This window comes from Excalfactoria chinensis, chromosome 12 (assembly GCF_039878825.1).
Source record: "Excalfactoria chinensis isolate bCotChi1 chromosome 12, bCotChi1.hap2, whole genome shotgun sequence".
NCBI classification, from domain to species: Eukaryota; Metazoa; Chordata; class Aves; order Galliformes; family Phasianidae; genus Excalfactoria; species Excalfactoria chinensis.
This window is the reverse complement of record NC_092836.1, coordinates 9077325-9092950: the sequence shown is the minus strand read 5'-3', so window position 1 is coordinate 9092950 and position 15626 is coordinate 9077325. Positions and strand designations below refer to the sequence as shown.

The window sequence follows — 15626 nt, the reverse complement described above, 5'->3', positions numbered from 1 at the left end:
CACTCCTGTCCCTCAGGGCAGCAAGGCCTCTGAGCACCACAGCATCCCAGCACTGTTCTGAAGTGCTCCTTGTTCCATAGGCTGTTGTTTTCCCAATGTGATGTGGTGGCTGTTACCTGATAACGTTGCCGGGGGGGCTTCATGTTGTGAGAGGTGGTCCGTCTCCTTTGATGTAATTGGCTGAAAAACAGCGGTGGGTTGGGTTTGTTGGGTTGGTTTATTTTGTTGTTGTTGTTACTATTAATCGTTTTAAATTCCTAACAACTGTGACTACAGTACGGTGACGAGTAGCACATATACAGGGAGGGGGCGGCAATGAGAACCTCCTCAAAGATGTCATCAGAGCTTTTTTTAATGAGAAAAAGAAGAAAAAAAAACACCTATTTTTAAAGCATTTTAAAACTGTGTGTGTGTGTGTAAGTGTGTGTGTGTGTATGTGTGGGGATATTTGTATCTCTCCTGGAGTGTAATTTAATCCTATGACAACTCCCCCCCCTCAGCCTTTGTGGATATGGTAAATGTTTGTATTTTGCAGTTTCTGTTTTGCTTTTTAGAGGAAATGAAATGGATATGGGTATTTTTAAGTCATCTTTGCTTTATTATTATTATTATTTTTTAGATGAGTTTGTAATCACCTTATAAACAGAAAATAAAACTTTCCTTTGTTAAACCAGCTGTGCTCACTGATGTCTTTGATCTCTGAGCATCTCAGCTTTTTCCTTTAAGCCCGTTATTTGCTGTGTTAATTCACTCAGACACGCAGAGCAGTGTGAAGGTATGGAAATGGTGCCTGTTTGTTTTTGCCCCACTGCTGTGGTCACATGCATACAGGGTCATCAGGTAAGGGGCTCAGGTGCAGAAAAGCCCAATGAGAAGGGGAAAAACAACAATGATGGTAATAAATTCATTTCCCAGGTGCATGGGATTTGGCATTTAAAAGGCCCTTTCAGTTGGGCAGATGGAAAGTTAAACCAGAATGATGTTTCCTTAAGCTGTGCTTGGAGGGGGAAGAAAGGAAACAGTTTGGTTGTTATTTTTGAGATGCAGAACAGCAAACTGCAACAGCCTCTGTGGTCAGGATCATTGCTGATGCTGCAGCTGCCCCATGGACACAGTCAGGACTGAGGGCACGGACCTGCCCAGCCAGGTTTCCCTGCTACACCTTGAAGCTTTTAAGCTTGTTTTGAGGGGGAAAATTGCTTGGTTTTGACTTGGTTGCATTACTGCTGGGTGAGAGCTGAGGCCTTTGTGCCAGAGCAAAGCATGCATTGCCTGGGCTGAGCAGCCCAACACTGGTACAGACACTGCAGTGTGTCTCAGATATAAAACAATCATCCGGAAGTCCTGCAGCACCACACATGGCTGCTCAAGGGCCCCATGGGTCCCTCAACCGAGGCCTGCAGGGTGCTATTAGCAGGCAGCTCCCCACTCATCCATCTGCCTGGGCTGCTCTGAGCTGCCCTTTTCCCTCTGCATGAGGCAGGGCCCTGTGGTCACGTTGCATGGGTGCACGTTCAACCTGACATCGCCCCAGTGCCCAGGCTGGCGCCGAGCAGCTTTGGCACAGCCCCTGTGCCAGACATGTGAAGGGCTCTGCTTGGCAGCCCATGCCCTGAGGACAGCCAGAGATGACCGATAAGGCTTGTTTACATGGCAATGATTCCCCAGCTCTAACCAGAAGCGTTTCCGTGCCCGACCTCCGAAAATTCCTGTGCTATACCCACTTAGTGGTGAACACAGCACACCCTTTGCTTGCCAGCAAGAAGCAGTTCCTTATGGCTGTATGTGGGGAAAGCAGAGCCTGCACTGCATATACTGGAAGTGTAGAAGGGTCCCTTAATCCCTCTGTAACCAAAGGGAAGAAAGTACCCCTGTAAGGACACAAGCTCTCCCATTGGCTTTGTGGCAGTTGTCTCTTTAGATGCCTGGTTCCAAAGGCTGGATAATTTGGCTCCTGCAGTGCAGCATCCCCAAGGCACCCCACTAAGTTGTCCCAGGGAAGATTCAGGTTGGACATTAGGGAAAATCTAATGAGCGATCAGGTGCTGGAATGGACTGCCCAGGGAGGTGGTGGAGTCACAGATCCTGAAGGTGCTCAAGGAGGATTTAGATGCTGTACTGAGAGACATTGTTTAGTAGGTGATATTGGTGATAGGTGGATGGTTGGACTGGGTGATTTTAGAGGTCTTTTCCAACCTTGGTGATTGATTCTATGATTCATGGATCTTGGGAATCCAAGTACCCATCAGGTCACCCCCCTTATCCTGTCCCCAGGGGTTACCCACTGCTTTGCAAACACTGCCAACAACAACACGTGCATTTCATTTGTTTTTATTTAATTAAAAAAAAAAAGAAAAAAAAAAAAAAGAAAGTCATTGCAATGCCATTTAAATACAGAGATTTACAAATAGGTCCAAAACAGGACTAAAATATTCTTTGAAATGCTGTACTTTTAAATATTGTGCTTTCATAGATACATAAGAAAAATCAGCATATAAAAATACTTTACAAGGAATACACTCTAATATATGGATAAAAATACACATTTAAGTAATGCATTTCATCTTCATCTCATTCAAAATGCATAGGAAGGGATACAAGGACCAAGTTTTTCTTCCTTTTTAAAGCCTTTAATAAAAGTCTTCATTAAAAACCTATGAGAAGCCCCACCGAGCTTCCGCTGTTCGGAATATTGCATATAAAAACACGTTCGGCTGCACTGTCAATGCTCCACAGCATCAATTATGGCACATTACCTAGTTGTGGCAGCAATGGTATGGGATATTGCATACTCGAAGAGAAAATGGCTACACTGACAAGTAGCTGGATGGGGCTGGACTGGCCTCAAAGAAAATACCCCAATAGGCTGGGCTATTGCAGAGGGACAGAGCTGCAAAGTGGGGATGGATGTAGGAGTGAGTCCTGGCTCAGCATAATGAGGAACGTGCTGCATACAGCCCTATGGCACCCAAACATAGCACTGGTATGGGGTGGGGATGGAGGAAATGAAATGGTGAGAGGGGAGTGGGGGCAGTGGTCAGCAGGGCTGCAGCCCCTGACCATGTAAGCTCCTCACCTCCACCATATCACCACGCCTGAGCCTTCAAGGGCAAAGCAATGCCAGGGTGCCAGGAAGCTAAGATCATCATAAAGTGCTAAGACATGGAACAGAGAGCACGGCTCATGTCTGCTACAGGAGGAACTCATGACAAGGAGAGGAGGAGCCCACAGCTGCTTTTTGACTGTGCCTCCTGCAGATGGGGAAGCTGTTGCAAATACCTCACAGCTGCCTCCTCCCCATGGCATGGGAGCAGGGGGGACAAGCAAGGGCACCATGCTTGGAACGCCATGGGAAGGCCAGTAGCAAGGCAATGGGGTTGACAAAGCAAACCCCCCTGGGCACTGCTAGTGCAGGTGGGGCAGGGGACCCATGATCTCAATTTAACGAGGGGCTTCTCACGTCACTGCCTGGTAGGGGACAACAAGGTTCTATTAATTCAAAACATCAGCTGCTCTGGATAACATTCCTGCTGTTTACTTGCCTTATCTCCATAAAAATGGTAACTTCCATCTGAGAAATGGTAGCTAAGGGTTCAAGCAGGCATTTAGGGTCTTCAGCCTTGGGCACAGCCTTCTGCTGTATAGCACAGACAACTGCACTGCTGCTGATGGTGGGCACTGGGCTGAGCCAGCCCTGCTGGGACAGCATGGAAGGGGCCAGCTTGAGGCAGCTGCAAACATCAGTTTCTGAACTTCACCTAGACACCATCAAGTGCATTTTGAACTGCCTTTTAAACAGGGCCCTCCATAGCCCAACAAATGGAAAGAAAGGGATTGCAGGAATCAATTCATCATGAGGGTTTGGAGGGTGGAGCCGGGTACAACAGAAAAGGCATGGCATTTCTTGCTGTATGTGATAAACAGAGCAAACAAGGATAAAAATAGCACCATGTGTGTTTGTAGGATGGCTGAGGCCTGTAGAGCGAGGAGGTTCTGGGGCAGGACCCCATGCACCCCAATGCACTGGGAATGCAACAGCTCACCCCAGCCCAAGAAATGCACATCCAGCTTCAACCCTCCCAAGCAATGGTGGGTGGTCTACAGGTGACAGCTCACTGAAGACCCACCTCCCCACTAGGAGCTGATGAGACACACAGCGTTTACAAATACCAGTGCAAAAAACAGGAAGAACACCCCAAATACCACAATGGCTCAGCAGAGGCTCCAGGCATCTTCTACTGCGGCTGCTCACAGGGTCTGGACACTCGCCTTGACCTCGGCGCGGGCTGCCTGTGTCAGCAGCTCCCCATTGCCCTCAGGGGTAGCATTGGCAGCCAAAGGGTTTCGGCTGATCACCAGTTCCAGCTTGTCTCCAGCCTCTGAGATCAAGGGGACAGTCAGACAGCAGTCAAAGTCTCTCGTTCGGACGCGATTTACCTGTCGGGATGGATTTAGGATGTGCCATAGGGAGGAACAACAGAAACACCAGGTTTGTTAGTTGGAAAACACAAGGCTGGTGCTAAACCCACACCTGTGAAAACACACAGTGCCTGGGGGGGGGACGACTCTGACTGAGGGGTCACAGCAGAGCACCCTTCTGAGCTGGGCATGTCCTGCCTTAGCAGCAGAATGAATGGCTCCGTAACTGGTAGAGCAAAGGGGAAAGAGCCTGGATCAGGCAGAAATCCTGACCCCTGGAGTCTAGGACAGTATTACACCTTTTGAACTCTACAGGGCTCAAAAATCAATTCTCTAGTTCAAGCCTGTGGGAGAAAGGTTGCTATCATAGCTTTTACTGGCCTTAATCTGTGATGTGGGGTATTCAGCACCTAGAAAACAAACACAACACAGACCCTGAGGCTTCAATCAACCACTTTCCAGCTCAACAGGCAGTAAAAATCAGGACTATATTGAATAGTTCCTGCTTCTCCTCATGCCATTTACATCCTTCATTTTGGAGGAGTCCAGATGCATTTCACATGGGCTCAGAAGGCGGCTGCGGAGGCTGCAAATCCTCTCTGCAGGATTCAGCAGTGAAAGTACTTTTCCTGCTCACTTGAGCATCTTGAAGCATGTTTCTAGGCTGGGTCACCTGCAGGAGCCATCCCAGCTCTCCTGCCTACAGCTCCCAGAACACCTGGGCTCAGTGCCATGACAGCCCCAGGATGGAGAGGGCTGGCAAATAGCATGGGGAGGGGAAGCAGGGAAGGGAGAAAGGAATTTCCCACCCACCTTTGGAGTGAACATAACCCCTGAGGCCAGGCGTCGATTCCTTCTCAGGATAAGGGCTGGATGAGTCCATGCAACCCTTGCATCCAAAGCCCTTTCCCAGGATTAATACATGCCCATGGAACTGGGCTCTGTGATGGCAGCAGTGTCACCCTGCCCTAGCTGGCAGCTACCCAGATGAACTCAGTACTGCTCCTTATAGATGAGTGACCAGGGTCAATTTCCAGGTTGCACAGAGACAAGGAGAAATAAGCCATGAGCTTGCTTTGCCTTTGTTCCATGCTGGCTGGGCAGCTCCAGTGCAGAAAAGCCATTACTGCAATGCTGTGCTCAGGGTAATCCATCAGTCAAGAGACAGAGGGTCCTTCGGAGGGACAACATGTTTTGTGGCCTTCAGCATTGGAATTTGCTTGCAGGCGCATCATCGTGCCCATAACCACTGTGAAGCATCCTCAGCAGCACATCGCCATGCTTCTTGCTGGGATATGCCTGTACCAGGTCTGCAATCCTTCATCCATCACTGCTGCACACGTCAATGCGACGGCAATCTCCCTGTCCTCTTGTAGGTAGAAGCTGTGCGGCACAGCATGTGGGAAGGGGGGGGTCTCAGAAGTCTCTGCTCTGTTTGGGATTTTGGGCACACCTCCCAGAGCACTTGGCACTCGCCAAGACCGACACATCCAACATTCAACAGAAAGGCAGCCTACAGCCTAATTAGCTTCTTGTTCATTCTTGCACCATCTTTTATTTGAATCTGAGAAGGAATAATTGTATAGCAGCCAACTGGCTAGAGATCATAACAAGCTTAAACAAGGTTCCCCACAGCGCTGCCAGCTCTCCGGTTACCTGATGTACATAATATACTGGCTCTGATCCTGCTGCTAACAGCCCCCGCGCCTAGAAAGTAGCAAAACTAAACATCTTTCTGAGTGCTTCCAAATACGGTCACAATATCTGCATTTCCAAATGGTGGCAGCTTTTTCCATCAAAGCAGAACTTTCTCAGTCGCTATTTGAGTCGCTCCAAAGCAAAACTTGTTATTATTTGTCCATGTAAAGTTCCTTTCCAAACTCCAGAACGCTCCCACTGTCCCTCTGGCAGGCAGATACGCCCAAGTTACTTTTATTTGACCAGAGTTTTTATTCTGTTTCTGCGTCAGTTGTTTCAGCCTGAGTGCCTTTCGAAGGATGGCATCCATGAAAAACACTTTGCTTGAAGGACGGCTGTTTCTTAGAAAACTTTTAGTTGTCAAAGGCATGCACAGAACTTCATCAACACTGCTTAACTCCACGGGGGGGATTCACAAGAACACATATTGGTCCACACAGTCTAGTTTGTCCAAAAAATCACCCTCTTTCATGATAGGAAAAAGATCGAGGGTGAAGAGGGAAAGCAACACGGCTTTTTGGTTGTGTTGGCTGTGAGCTGCCCGAGCTCACAAAGACAGCGCTGGGACAGCTGTGTGTGGAGGTGCTCCCTGGGCTGGGTGTCAGTTAGGGGAACCAGCTTTGCTACCTAGAGATTTCTTACACAAAACACAGGTCTCATTGAGAGTTAGGTGGTAGGTGCTCACCTAGTTGGCTAACTATTACCTTTCATTAAAGTTAGTGCTGTCATGGATGGGCCTCACTTCTCTCTTCCTCTCAGCCACTCATTCACTCCGTCCCAGCCTCCAGAACTGCATTTTGCATTTATTACCTGAAGCACTCTGTCATATGGCTTGAGGCCACACTGATCTGCTGGCCCATCCGGACGGACCATATTTACATAGACACCTTTTTCTAGCAGGCCATCCGACACACTGAATCCAAAGTCTTCACTCTCTGGGTCTTTGTGAAGTGTCATCTGGAGGGGCAGAAGCAGAAAGCATGCATTGGAATGCTGCAGAGACAGCACAATCATCTACACTGCTTAATACTATTCATTAGATCTCCTTAGAAACTTCCTACCAGTCAGTTCTGGCATACTAAGGACAAGAACCAGGTCATCTAATCCCCTTCCCTAGATCACAATCACACTTTGGTCTCTAAAGGAGATGTGTGCAGTATCAGGAGCCAACGGGACAAGCAATATCAAGGACAACTGCTTCCCTCCACCATGGTCCCCCTTTTCCTTCCTTCCATGAACTGGGAGTGCATCTCTACCATTAGAGATGATGCTCTGACTGCATCAGGGTGCTGGTGGCTGGGAAAGTCCCATGGCTGTGTGGTCTGTGGGCAGGACAGTGCCCAGGGTGATGCCCAGGAGCTGCCCACGTGGCCCCAGCCTCAGCTCCAAACACCTCCAGCACCAGATGCTCCAGCAGAAAGAATGCTCACCCTGTAACACACCTAATTACTCAGCTCTCCTCTGTCAGGAATGAAGTTTTATTTGAAGGTGCATTTGCCATGCCCTGAAGGACAAAAGCAGATCAAACATGAAAAGGTTGTTTTTCCCAACTGCCCTAACTGCAGGTTTCACTCTGAAATCACTAGGAAAGAAAAAGGAACCATTTTTTGAAACCTCTCCAGCTCCCTTCCCTGCCTACATTCTGCATCAACAGCTTCTACAGTTAATTACTCCTTCTAACTACCACTGCCTTCCATCACACTTAAACTGGCTGCATTCTCCCACATACTGAATTCAAACGAGTATTCTGTCACTCAGGCCCTACCATTCACATCCCTTTAGGAAAGGCCAGGAATGAAGAGGAAGGGGACAGAAAATAAAAGATTTCTCAGAAAAAAAGGCAGCTTACAGGATGGCGTGTGCCACTGGCAAAGGGTCAATAGGGACCATTTTCCATGGGGCTGCGACATATCCATCAGCTTTTCCCATTGAGGTATCACTGTGCCAAGGCAAACCAACCCCTGGCAACACAGACCTTGTGAAACTCGAGGGGGGTAGGGGACATGATCTCCTGCATCTCCTTCTCCATCTTCTTCATGTCCAGGTTCCTCTCGTTCTTCTTGGCAGGGGAGCTGCTGCTCTCAGTCTGTCCACTGTCACAGCTGGAGTTTGCTTTCCTCAATGGACTCAGTCCCGATGGGTTGACAGAGTCCAGGAGCAGCTTGCTGCCCTCCAGGCCCAGGTTGTGCACGCTCCCCGTCATGATGGATGCCTGTGGGGCAGGGACACAGAGTCACTCAGCTGAGGCAGGAGCAGACAACAGAGGAATAAAATAGAGGACAGCAAGGGAATCAAGACAGATGAACATGCTGACCTCAGGGGAGCTCCCGCAGGAACTGGTGGATCTCCAGCCTACTTCTGTGGGCTGCAGCCCATCGTCAGCATTGCACAGTGCTGGCAATGGTCCCAGGAAGGCAGCACCACAGACTGCTGAGGCCAAGTCAGCAGAGAAATTACGATTTTATCTGTCAGTAAATGGCAGCCTTCAATGAGTAAAACTGAGTTAAAAATATGAAATTAAGTAGTTTTTAAGCCTGGTCATCCTTGATAGCATCCATTAAATGATGCCCCTAAGTAGATTCTACTCCATTTGGCAACGCTTTTCGCTAATGAAATTACACTGATCAAAGCTAATGAAGGAGTAAAGAATCCAGACTGTGGAACCTCAACTGGTTCCAGAGTCTATTTAAACGGCGTAATGAAAACCATCATTATGAAGTTCAGGCTCCAAACATCTGCAGTCCTATTAAATGTCAAAAGGTAGCAGCAAGAAAAGGAAAGGCAGGGAGCAGACAGCAAAATTCTGCAGTGCTAAGCATGGCAAGTCAAAGAGCAATCACTCTTGCACACAGGGGAAATAAATCTCTAATCAAGGCTTCTGTCTCTTTTCTGCAAGCTGGAACAAAGGTAAATAAAGCAGATTCTGGTGGCCGTGATGAAAATGCCAGCACTACCTGCATTATCCCAAATGGAGATGGAAAAACATGGAAATCCTTTGAGCGCGTAGCAAGCTTTTGCGTGTTGTCCAAACTCAAGGTGATTAATTTTTGAGGGAAGACTCCTCAAAAACAAACAAACAAAAAAAAAAACCTGCTAGGAAACTCACAAGCTAAAAAGATTTCCATATTTTATCCATCACTTTTAGGATTGTGTGGGTAGTGCTAGAGCTTGTCCACGCTTTACAACATTTCTTTAAATTCTCTTTAAAAGCATTGCTCAAAATGTAACAGCTCCAAAGCCTTTAAGCATGCCTCAAAAGCCCACGTATCTCTGCAAAAGGAATGGGCAGAAAGATTATTTTCTCTGTCCTGGCATTTCACAATAGCCAAACAAATCCCTTCTTTTGCATTAAGATCTGCCATTATGCAGACGAGAATCATCTATGCATCATTTCAGAGTGGTGGCACTTTTTCCCCAAATAGCCACTGACAATAATGGGAATTTTACATCCTCTGTTGGGGAAACAAGCACATGGGCCAGAGATGCTCAGAAAACCATTTCCAACCCAAACCCAGTGTAACTGGATTGGAAAAGCACGACAGCTGGCATCTCTCCTGGCACCTTATCAGGCACTGCATGGGGACACCATCCCTGCACAATCTGCTGGAACAGCAAACGTCCACCAATTTACAGACTCCTCCCTCCTCCTCCAACCCTGGGGAACTACTTTGGCTATACGCCCCATTTTTGGGGTGATCAAGGACCCAGCCCTGCAAGCCTTCCCCAGACATCTGCATGCAGTAGGCATAAGGGGGGAGCAGCTTGTGGGATTGCACTGCTGGGTCCCATCACACCAGGCACATTTGCTGCCCCCACTGCTCTACAATCTCAAGAGAGGCCTTTATTTGCATCCCACAGCTTAGTAATGCAGGCTCCCTGTCCAATAACCGGACACAATAACACGACCTCCAAAGCATTTTGGATAAAGAAAAGAGAAAGTGGTTCATAAGGAGAGGAAACACCTTTATTTCTGCAGGAAGCAATTACTTTCTCAGATTTTTCCAGGGGAAGACTGTCTGAAAAGCTTCCAATTACCCATTTTACTGAAACAGTTTCCGTCATAGTGACAGCTGAATGCAAGACACATGTTGTTCTTGTCTATACTTAAAGCAAGCTTCGGTCCCAATGGGTTTTTGGGACGCTCATTTTGCTTGGCCTCTAAGCACTTGTGACAGACATTACCTTCCCATGTAAGGGCTTATCATTTGATAAGGGAGCTTTGCCAGCAGTCAGGTGAAGACTGTTGGCCAGCAGCAATTTGCAAAAAGAGATCACTGGTTGGTAATTCCTCAGCCCTGGTAGAAAGTATATGCAAGGAACTGCCTGAGGAGATGTAGTTATCCATCAGCACACCCCTGAAATGGCCAAAACTCGAACCTTCCTCACACCACCAACAGCACAGAGGTGCTGTGAGCAATCAACACAGCTGGGGAAACTGCTTAGCATTCAACAAGTCAAGAGCAGAACAAGATCAGTAGCAAATTCAGAAAGCGATTTACCTCAATCTCCCTCAAAAGTTCAGACTGGCCGCATGTTTCCAAATCCTCCAAAGCTTCTCCAAAAACACGCCAAAAACTATCCTCATGAGTGGTCTCAAGGCCATTTTGGCGGTTGGGGTATCTGTTGTAACGTAGGAACCAAACATTGTCAGCACTCTTCTGCAGCGGGATGAAAGCCGCGAGGCTACAGCAAGTGTCTCACCAGTAAAAGCAGAGACTTGAAGAGTCTTCATATACAAAAGCAAACAATATGAACTTTTCAGACAAGAGTCCGAACACGAGACCTCCATGCATTTACTAACTGGGCAAGCGTCCTTCAAAGGAAGAATTAAGTTGGTGTAGTGATGTCAAAGTTCAAAGGGTAAATTAAAAAGTGCCTGTAGGAAGATTGTAGGTTTAGGAAGACGTTTTGGTGAAATAGAGAAGTGAAAGAAAAAAGGATGCGTTATGGGTAAACCAGGAGCCTCAGAGACTGTTAGTACAAAGGCTGATGGGATAGAGCTCAGATCTGAGACACAGAACACCTGAGAAGAGAGAGAAAAACACAGAGGGTAACAGACATGGTGAGAAAAAATGGTAAATACATTAGGTCTCTATGAGAATAAATAATGCAAAGATGTATATAAAAATGATTGCCCTAGGCTGGACAAATAAACGCACACTACAGCCAGCAATATTGACAGTGTCAGCGTATAACCCATACAAACCAGGTTTATTTGCTTTGGGATGGCCAAGGAAGTGAGCTTTTACATTCAGGAAGTCTGTTTGTGCTACACAAGTCATTGCATTACAGCTGTGTACAGACTCTCTCCAACTCTCTGGCTACAGAGAAAGGGAGTACTGACAACCTCTCTCCAGTCGGTGCAAACACATGGTAACGTGAACAACATCAGATCATCAGCACTCATTTTAACCAGAAGCCTCTTGAAGGCAACTTTCAGTGGTGGTAAAACAAAGTCACGGTACAGTCACTGATGTGTCATGGGAGGATGGTGACATTACATCAGCCTTAATGCATCTTCCATGCATCCTATTGGGAGCTGTACAAAGATACACCTGTGCAACATCTGGCAGCAGCTTGCATGGCTCAGTGGTCATCAGTGACACAGCTGGGAGGGGACACTTCTCCACCAGAGCCACTTAGCAAAGTCAAAGCGCTGTACTTGAGTACAAATCAGAGAGGTTGGCTTCAGTTATACATATAACAACTCCCTGAGCTATCAATAGCACATACCTTTTCCAGATCTCTACTAACAGCAAAGTCTTTAGCACATGATTTGCTTTTCATCCATTGGTTTAAAGGAGAGTTTGTAGGAGGCATAACCTCAAACACACACACTTTTGGTCCTTGTGGGATCATCACCTGCCTGGAGGCTGGTATCTAACATGGCTTATTGTATTTTAAATTCACCCCCTACCTCTTTTAAAACAGCAGCTTTTAACAGGCAGAGAGGTCAAAAAAACACCCAGCAAGACTTTATAAAAACAAACCAAAATTCCCCCCTGAGAAGGAGTTTTCAATTCTTTTCCCTTACTCATTTCCTTCCTCTGCTCCAGGTTTCCTAAGAGGCAAAAGTCCCTTCCAGTTACGGATTTCTTGCCTCTCAGCTACAACAAACACCCAGGACTTAGATGAATCAGCCCTCACACCACTGGGTCAGCAGGTTTTTCCAGGCTAAGGGCAGCCAGGGTTAGAGAGGTTTTGTTTTTCTCCCTTAAGAAAAGGGCTCAGCAGCACAAACCGTTTCACTTGCACTTTGACATCAGGGCTCAGAGCCCTCATTAGGGACACACGGGGTTTCAAGGGTTCAGATTTGCTAACTTCAGCTGCCGGTGGCCTCACCGGGAAGGCCACGAGAGAGCAGCGACCTCTGTGAGCCAGCTCTTGCTGAGAGGCAAAACAAGAACAAAGTCTCAGCCACTGCCAGCCTTCCTGCCAGCTTGATCATCTTTAAATAGGTGGAAATGGCCATGAGATGTTCTAAGGGTTTTGTCTGGACAAACAAAAATTAAGGGAAAATAATTATAAAAGAAAAGAACTGACAGCAACAACACGACACACACAACTATGGGGACTCTGAAGGATGTCAAGGGGAGGGTTAGTTACAGGGCAACAGGGCTTTTCCACTGTGCATGATTTGGAGGGGGGCCGGGGCAGATTCAGCAGGATTTTCACCCCAAAAGAGGGGGCAGCTGCAATCTGCTCTGCATGCCTGGGAGGTGTTCTGGGATTTCTTCCACTCTGGCAGAGCTGGGGGATTAACTTGGCTATGTTCATGCTGTGTGGTTCTGTCCATGTGTTGGAAGGGCCAACATGTGTGGAGAGAGACATCCAGCCACACCTTTAGGAGATTTTATCTCAGATATACAACCTCATACTAGTCCTCCATGAGCTTTAGATGGCCTTTTTGGTTTTGTGGCATCAAGCTGTTGAGAAGCTACATCCTCACTCAAAAGTCTCTGGCCAACACAACACCCTGGCCATGGCTATTCATAACACCCAAACTAAGAAAGTACTGCAGCCCTTACATGGTATGAGACATGGTAAGAACCTGTGGTCCATGCAGCTAAGACCGTTCTAATTCCAGACATTAGTGTCACCAGGCCACGGCAGAAATGCCACAGAGCATCTCTGCAGAGGCCATTTGATAGAGCAGATCACTACTCCAGCACCCGCCCCACAGATGCCTGATGCCATGATGGGGCATTGCTGGATAACCCACCGCATCACAATCAGTGCCCTCTCATTCACACATCTGCAGAAGGGCATCCCTACCTCCTCCCACCCCTCCGCACCTGCTGGGCTTGTCCCAGTCATCTTCACTGAAGCTTCCATCCATGTAGGGGTAGCTTTTCCTGGGGTCTGCAGGAGGGGTGCTGCTCTTTTGCCTGCTGTGTCTCCATTCATGTGGATGAAGGGCAATGCCTGCAGCCTGAGGTATGTACGTACCTAGGCAAGGCAAGAGGTGGAGGAAAAAGAGGTAATGTCTGGTTAGAAAACCCAAGAGGAATAAATGCCAGGAGAACTTCCATCCCCAAATACCAAACTCGGAGCAATTTAGGTTACGTACTGCTTTCACCTCTGTCTTTCAAAAGAAGATATTCTTCCTGTATTTTCTTGCTCTAACCAAAGCAACTTCTCAGGATTAAATGGGTCCAATAGGAGGAAATCAGACAAGTTTCACTAAGTTTGCCCCCAAGGACTTTCCCATACTGTGGGATGTCTTGTTCCAGAGATGCAAAACCAACCCTACCAAGTCATAAGATCTCCGGGTCTCATGAGAAGCTGTCTGGACAGAAACCCTTCAAAACAGAGCATTCCTCAGCAATGTCGGTGCCAGCTGCCATGGAAATAAATCTCCCAAGTCCCCTGTCCGCCACCTCCTGCCCATTCAACACTTCAGAGAAATCCCCACAGCCTTTCCAAGAAACATCGTGCACTTCCATCACACCCTGTGCCAAGCGAACAGGAAGAGGTAAAAGAGAAACACATAATTAAGGGAGACTTGACCTCCCGCATGGCTAAGAGCACTGGAAATACCCAAAGACGCTGCCAGAGCTTCCTTTCAAAATGCCAAAGCCTGTTATTTCATTTAGCTGAGGGTTTCCTCTGTGTGTTTTTAAAGGTTAGACTGCTCTGCCCCAGCAAAGTGCTCAACAATGTTTTACACCAGGCATTTGCTGCTTGCTACAGCATAGGAACAAGGTCCCTGAGCGCAGGGCCCTGCAGCGGAATGGGCACAGGGATGTGGGCACAGGGATGTGTGCACAGAGCTGGCCCTTCAGTGCCACCACTTTCACCTCCTCCTTAAGGAGACAAGGGATGGATCCCTGGGATTCAGAGCCACCTGGTGGCACGTTCCTGCCAAGCCCAGCACAGCTCCCTGCTCAAACCTGAGCAGCGTATTGTGGAGCTGCTTTTGGGTTTTTGTTTTCCTTCGACACAGGCTAATACTAGCTCACATCACTGAATCTGAGCTGGACTGTTCTCTAGTGCCTTCCTCCAAGTGAAAACTTATTCCCATGATGGAACATCCTCCATCCCAATTCCATATGTCTGCCAGAAACCACAGCTGAATAAATCTGGCCTCTAAGACATCTGATCGCTCACCAGGGAGTCAGAGATACTGTCTCTTAGCATTACCTTGATTATTTTGTTAAGTGAGTGCTTCTAGTCACAAGACATTCTTGTAGATTTTCAAACATCCTGAAGGGGATTAATACAGTCTACATGGCCTCTCAGGGGAGCTAAAAGTGAGCTGCAGGCCAAATACTTTCTAAGACATATGGACAGCGAATACTTATCCGATTATGTGAATTGTAAAATGTTTTAATGGTTTTGAAACTGCTGTGAACAGTACGATGCTATCTGTGTAAGCCAGAAGAAACAATGCCAATAAAAATCTAAAACCAATATATCAACTCAGAGCACCACATGAATGCATTTTAAAATACATTTTGTTCCTTGCTGAAAGGGAGAAGCTGTGCTAGCACAGTTAAACCACAGCCTTTGGCTTACGTTCACTCTCCAGACAGGCTTGGAAGCTCTGTCTGTCTTTGCCTTGGCCCATAGACCCGTGAGAAAAGTCATCTTACCTTGGCTTCCATACCCAGCATCAATGCCAGAGCCATCCCAGGACTCCATAGCACTGTCTACGCTAGGAATAGTGGTAGAGTACATCTCAGACAGCTTGCTAGTTTTCTGGGAGTCCGTCAGTTCATCTTCAGGGTCACTCACTTCATTTATACTCCCAGACTTCTTGGGATAGGATTCTGAAACCAAAATAAGACACTTTAGAAGGCACGAGGAACAAGACTCAGGGAAAGGCTTATTGCTGCTGTGGGAGCAAGCTCAGGTACTCTAAGGTTCTTGAAGAACCTCTTTAGCTCTTCAAAGGTAACTGAGAAAGGTCCGTGCCAAACTTTTTATTCCAAGCAGTTTCCATTTTTCAAAGTTTCAGTGAGATTCAAACAACAACAAAACTTGGTACCAAACTATAGAGCTGAATT

General features: G+C 47.2%; 1 protein-coding gene across 7 annotated transcripts in view; it reads right to left on the bottom strand.

The window, feature by feature from the left end:
- Window positions 1-2337: 2337 nt before the first annotated feature.
- Window positions 2338-15626, bottom strand: part of GRIP2 (glutamate receptor interacting protein 2) — a 218783-nt gene continuing 205494 nt past the window's right edge. For 5 of the 7 annotated variants that reach the window (XM_072347253.1, XM_072347251.1, XM_072347249.1 and 2 more), the window contains 6 exons: window positions 15213-15389; window positions 13413-13566; window positions 10617-10737; window positions 8093-8329; window positions 6928-7074; window positions 2349-4437 (listed from right to left, as the gene is read on the bottom strand). In XM_072347253.1, coding sequence (XP_072203354.1) covers window positions 4249-4437; window positions 6928-7074; window positions 8093-8329; window positions 10617-10737; window positions 13413-13566; window positions 15213-15389 — 1025 coding nt within the window. In that variant the 3' untranslated portion in view covers window positions 2349-4248. Of the gene's footprint in view, window positions 4438-6927; window positions 7075-8092; window positions 8330-10616; window positions 10738-10985; window positions 11141-13412; window positions 13567-15212; window positions 15390-15626 lie in introns of those variants that run through there. The other 2 variants (XM_072347250.1, XM_072347256.1) reach the window with 2 other exon arrangements.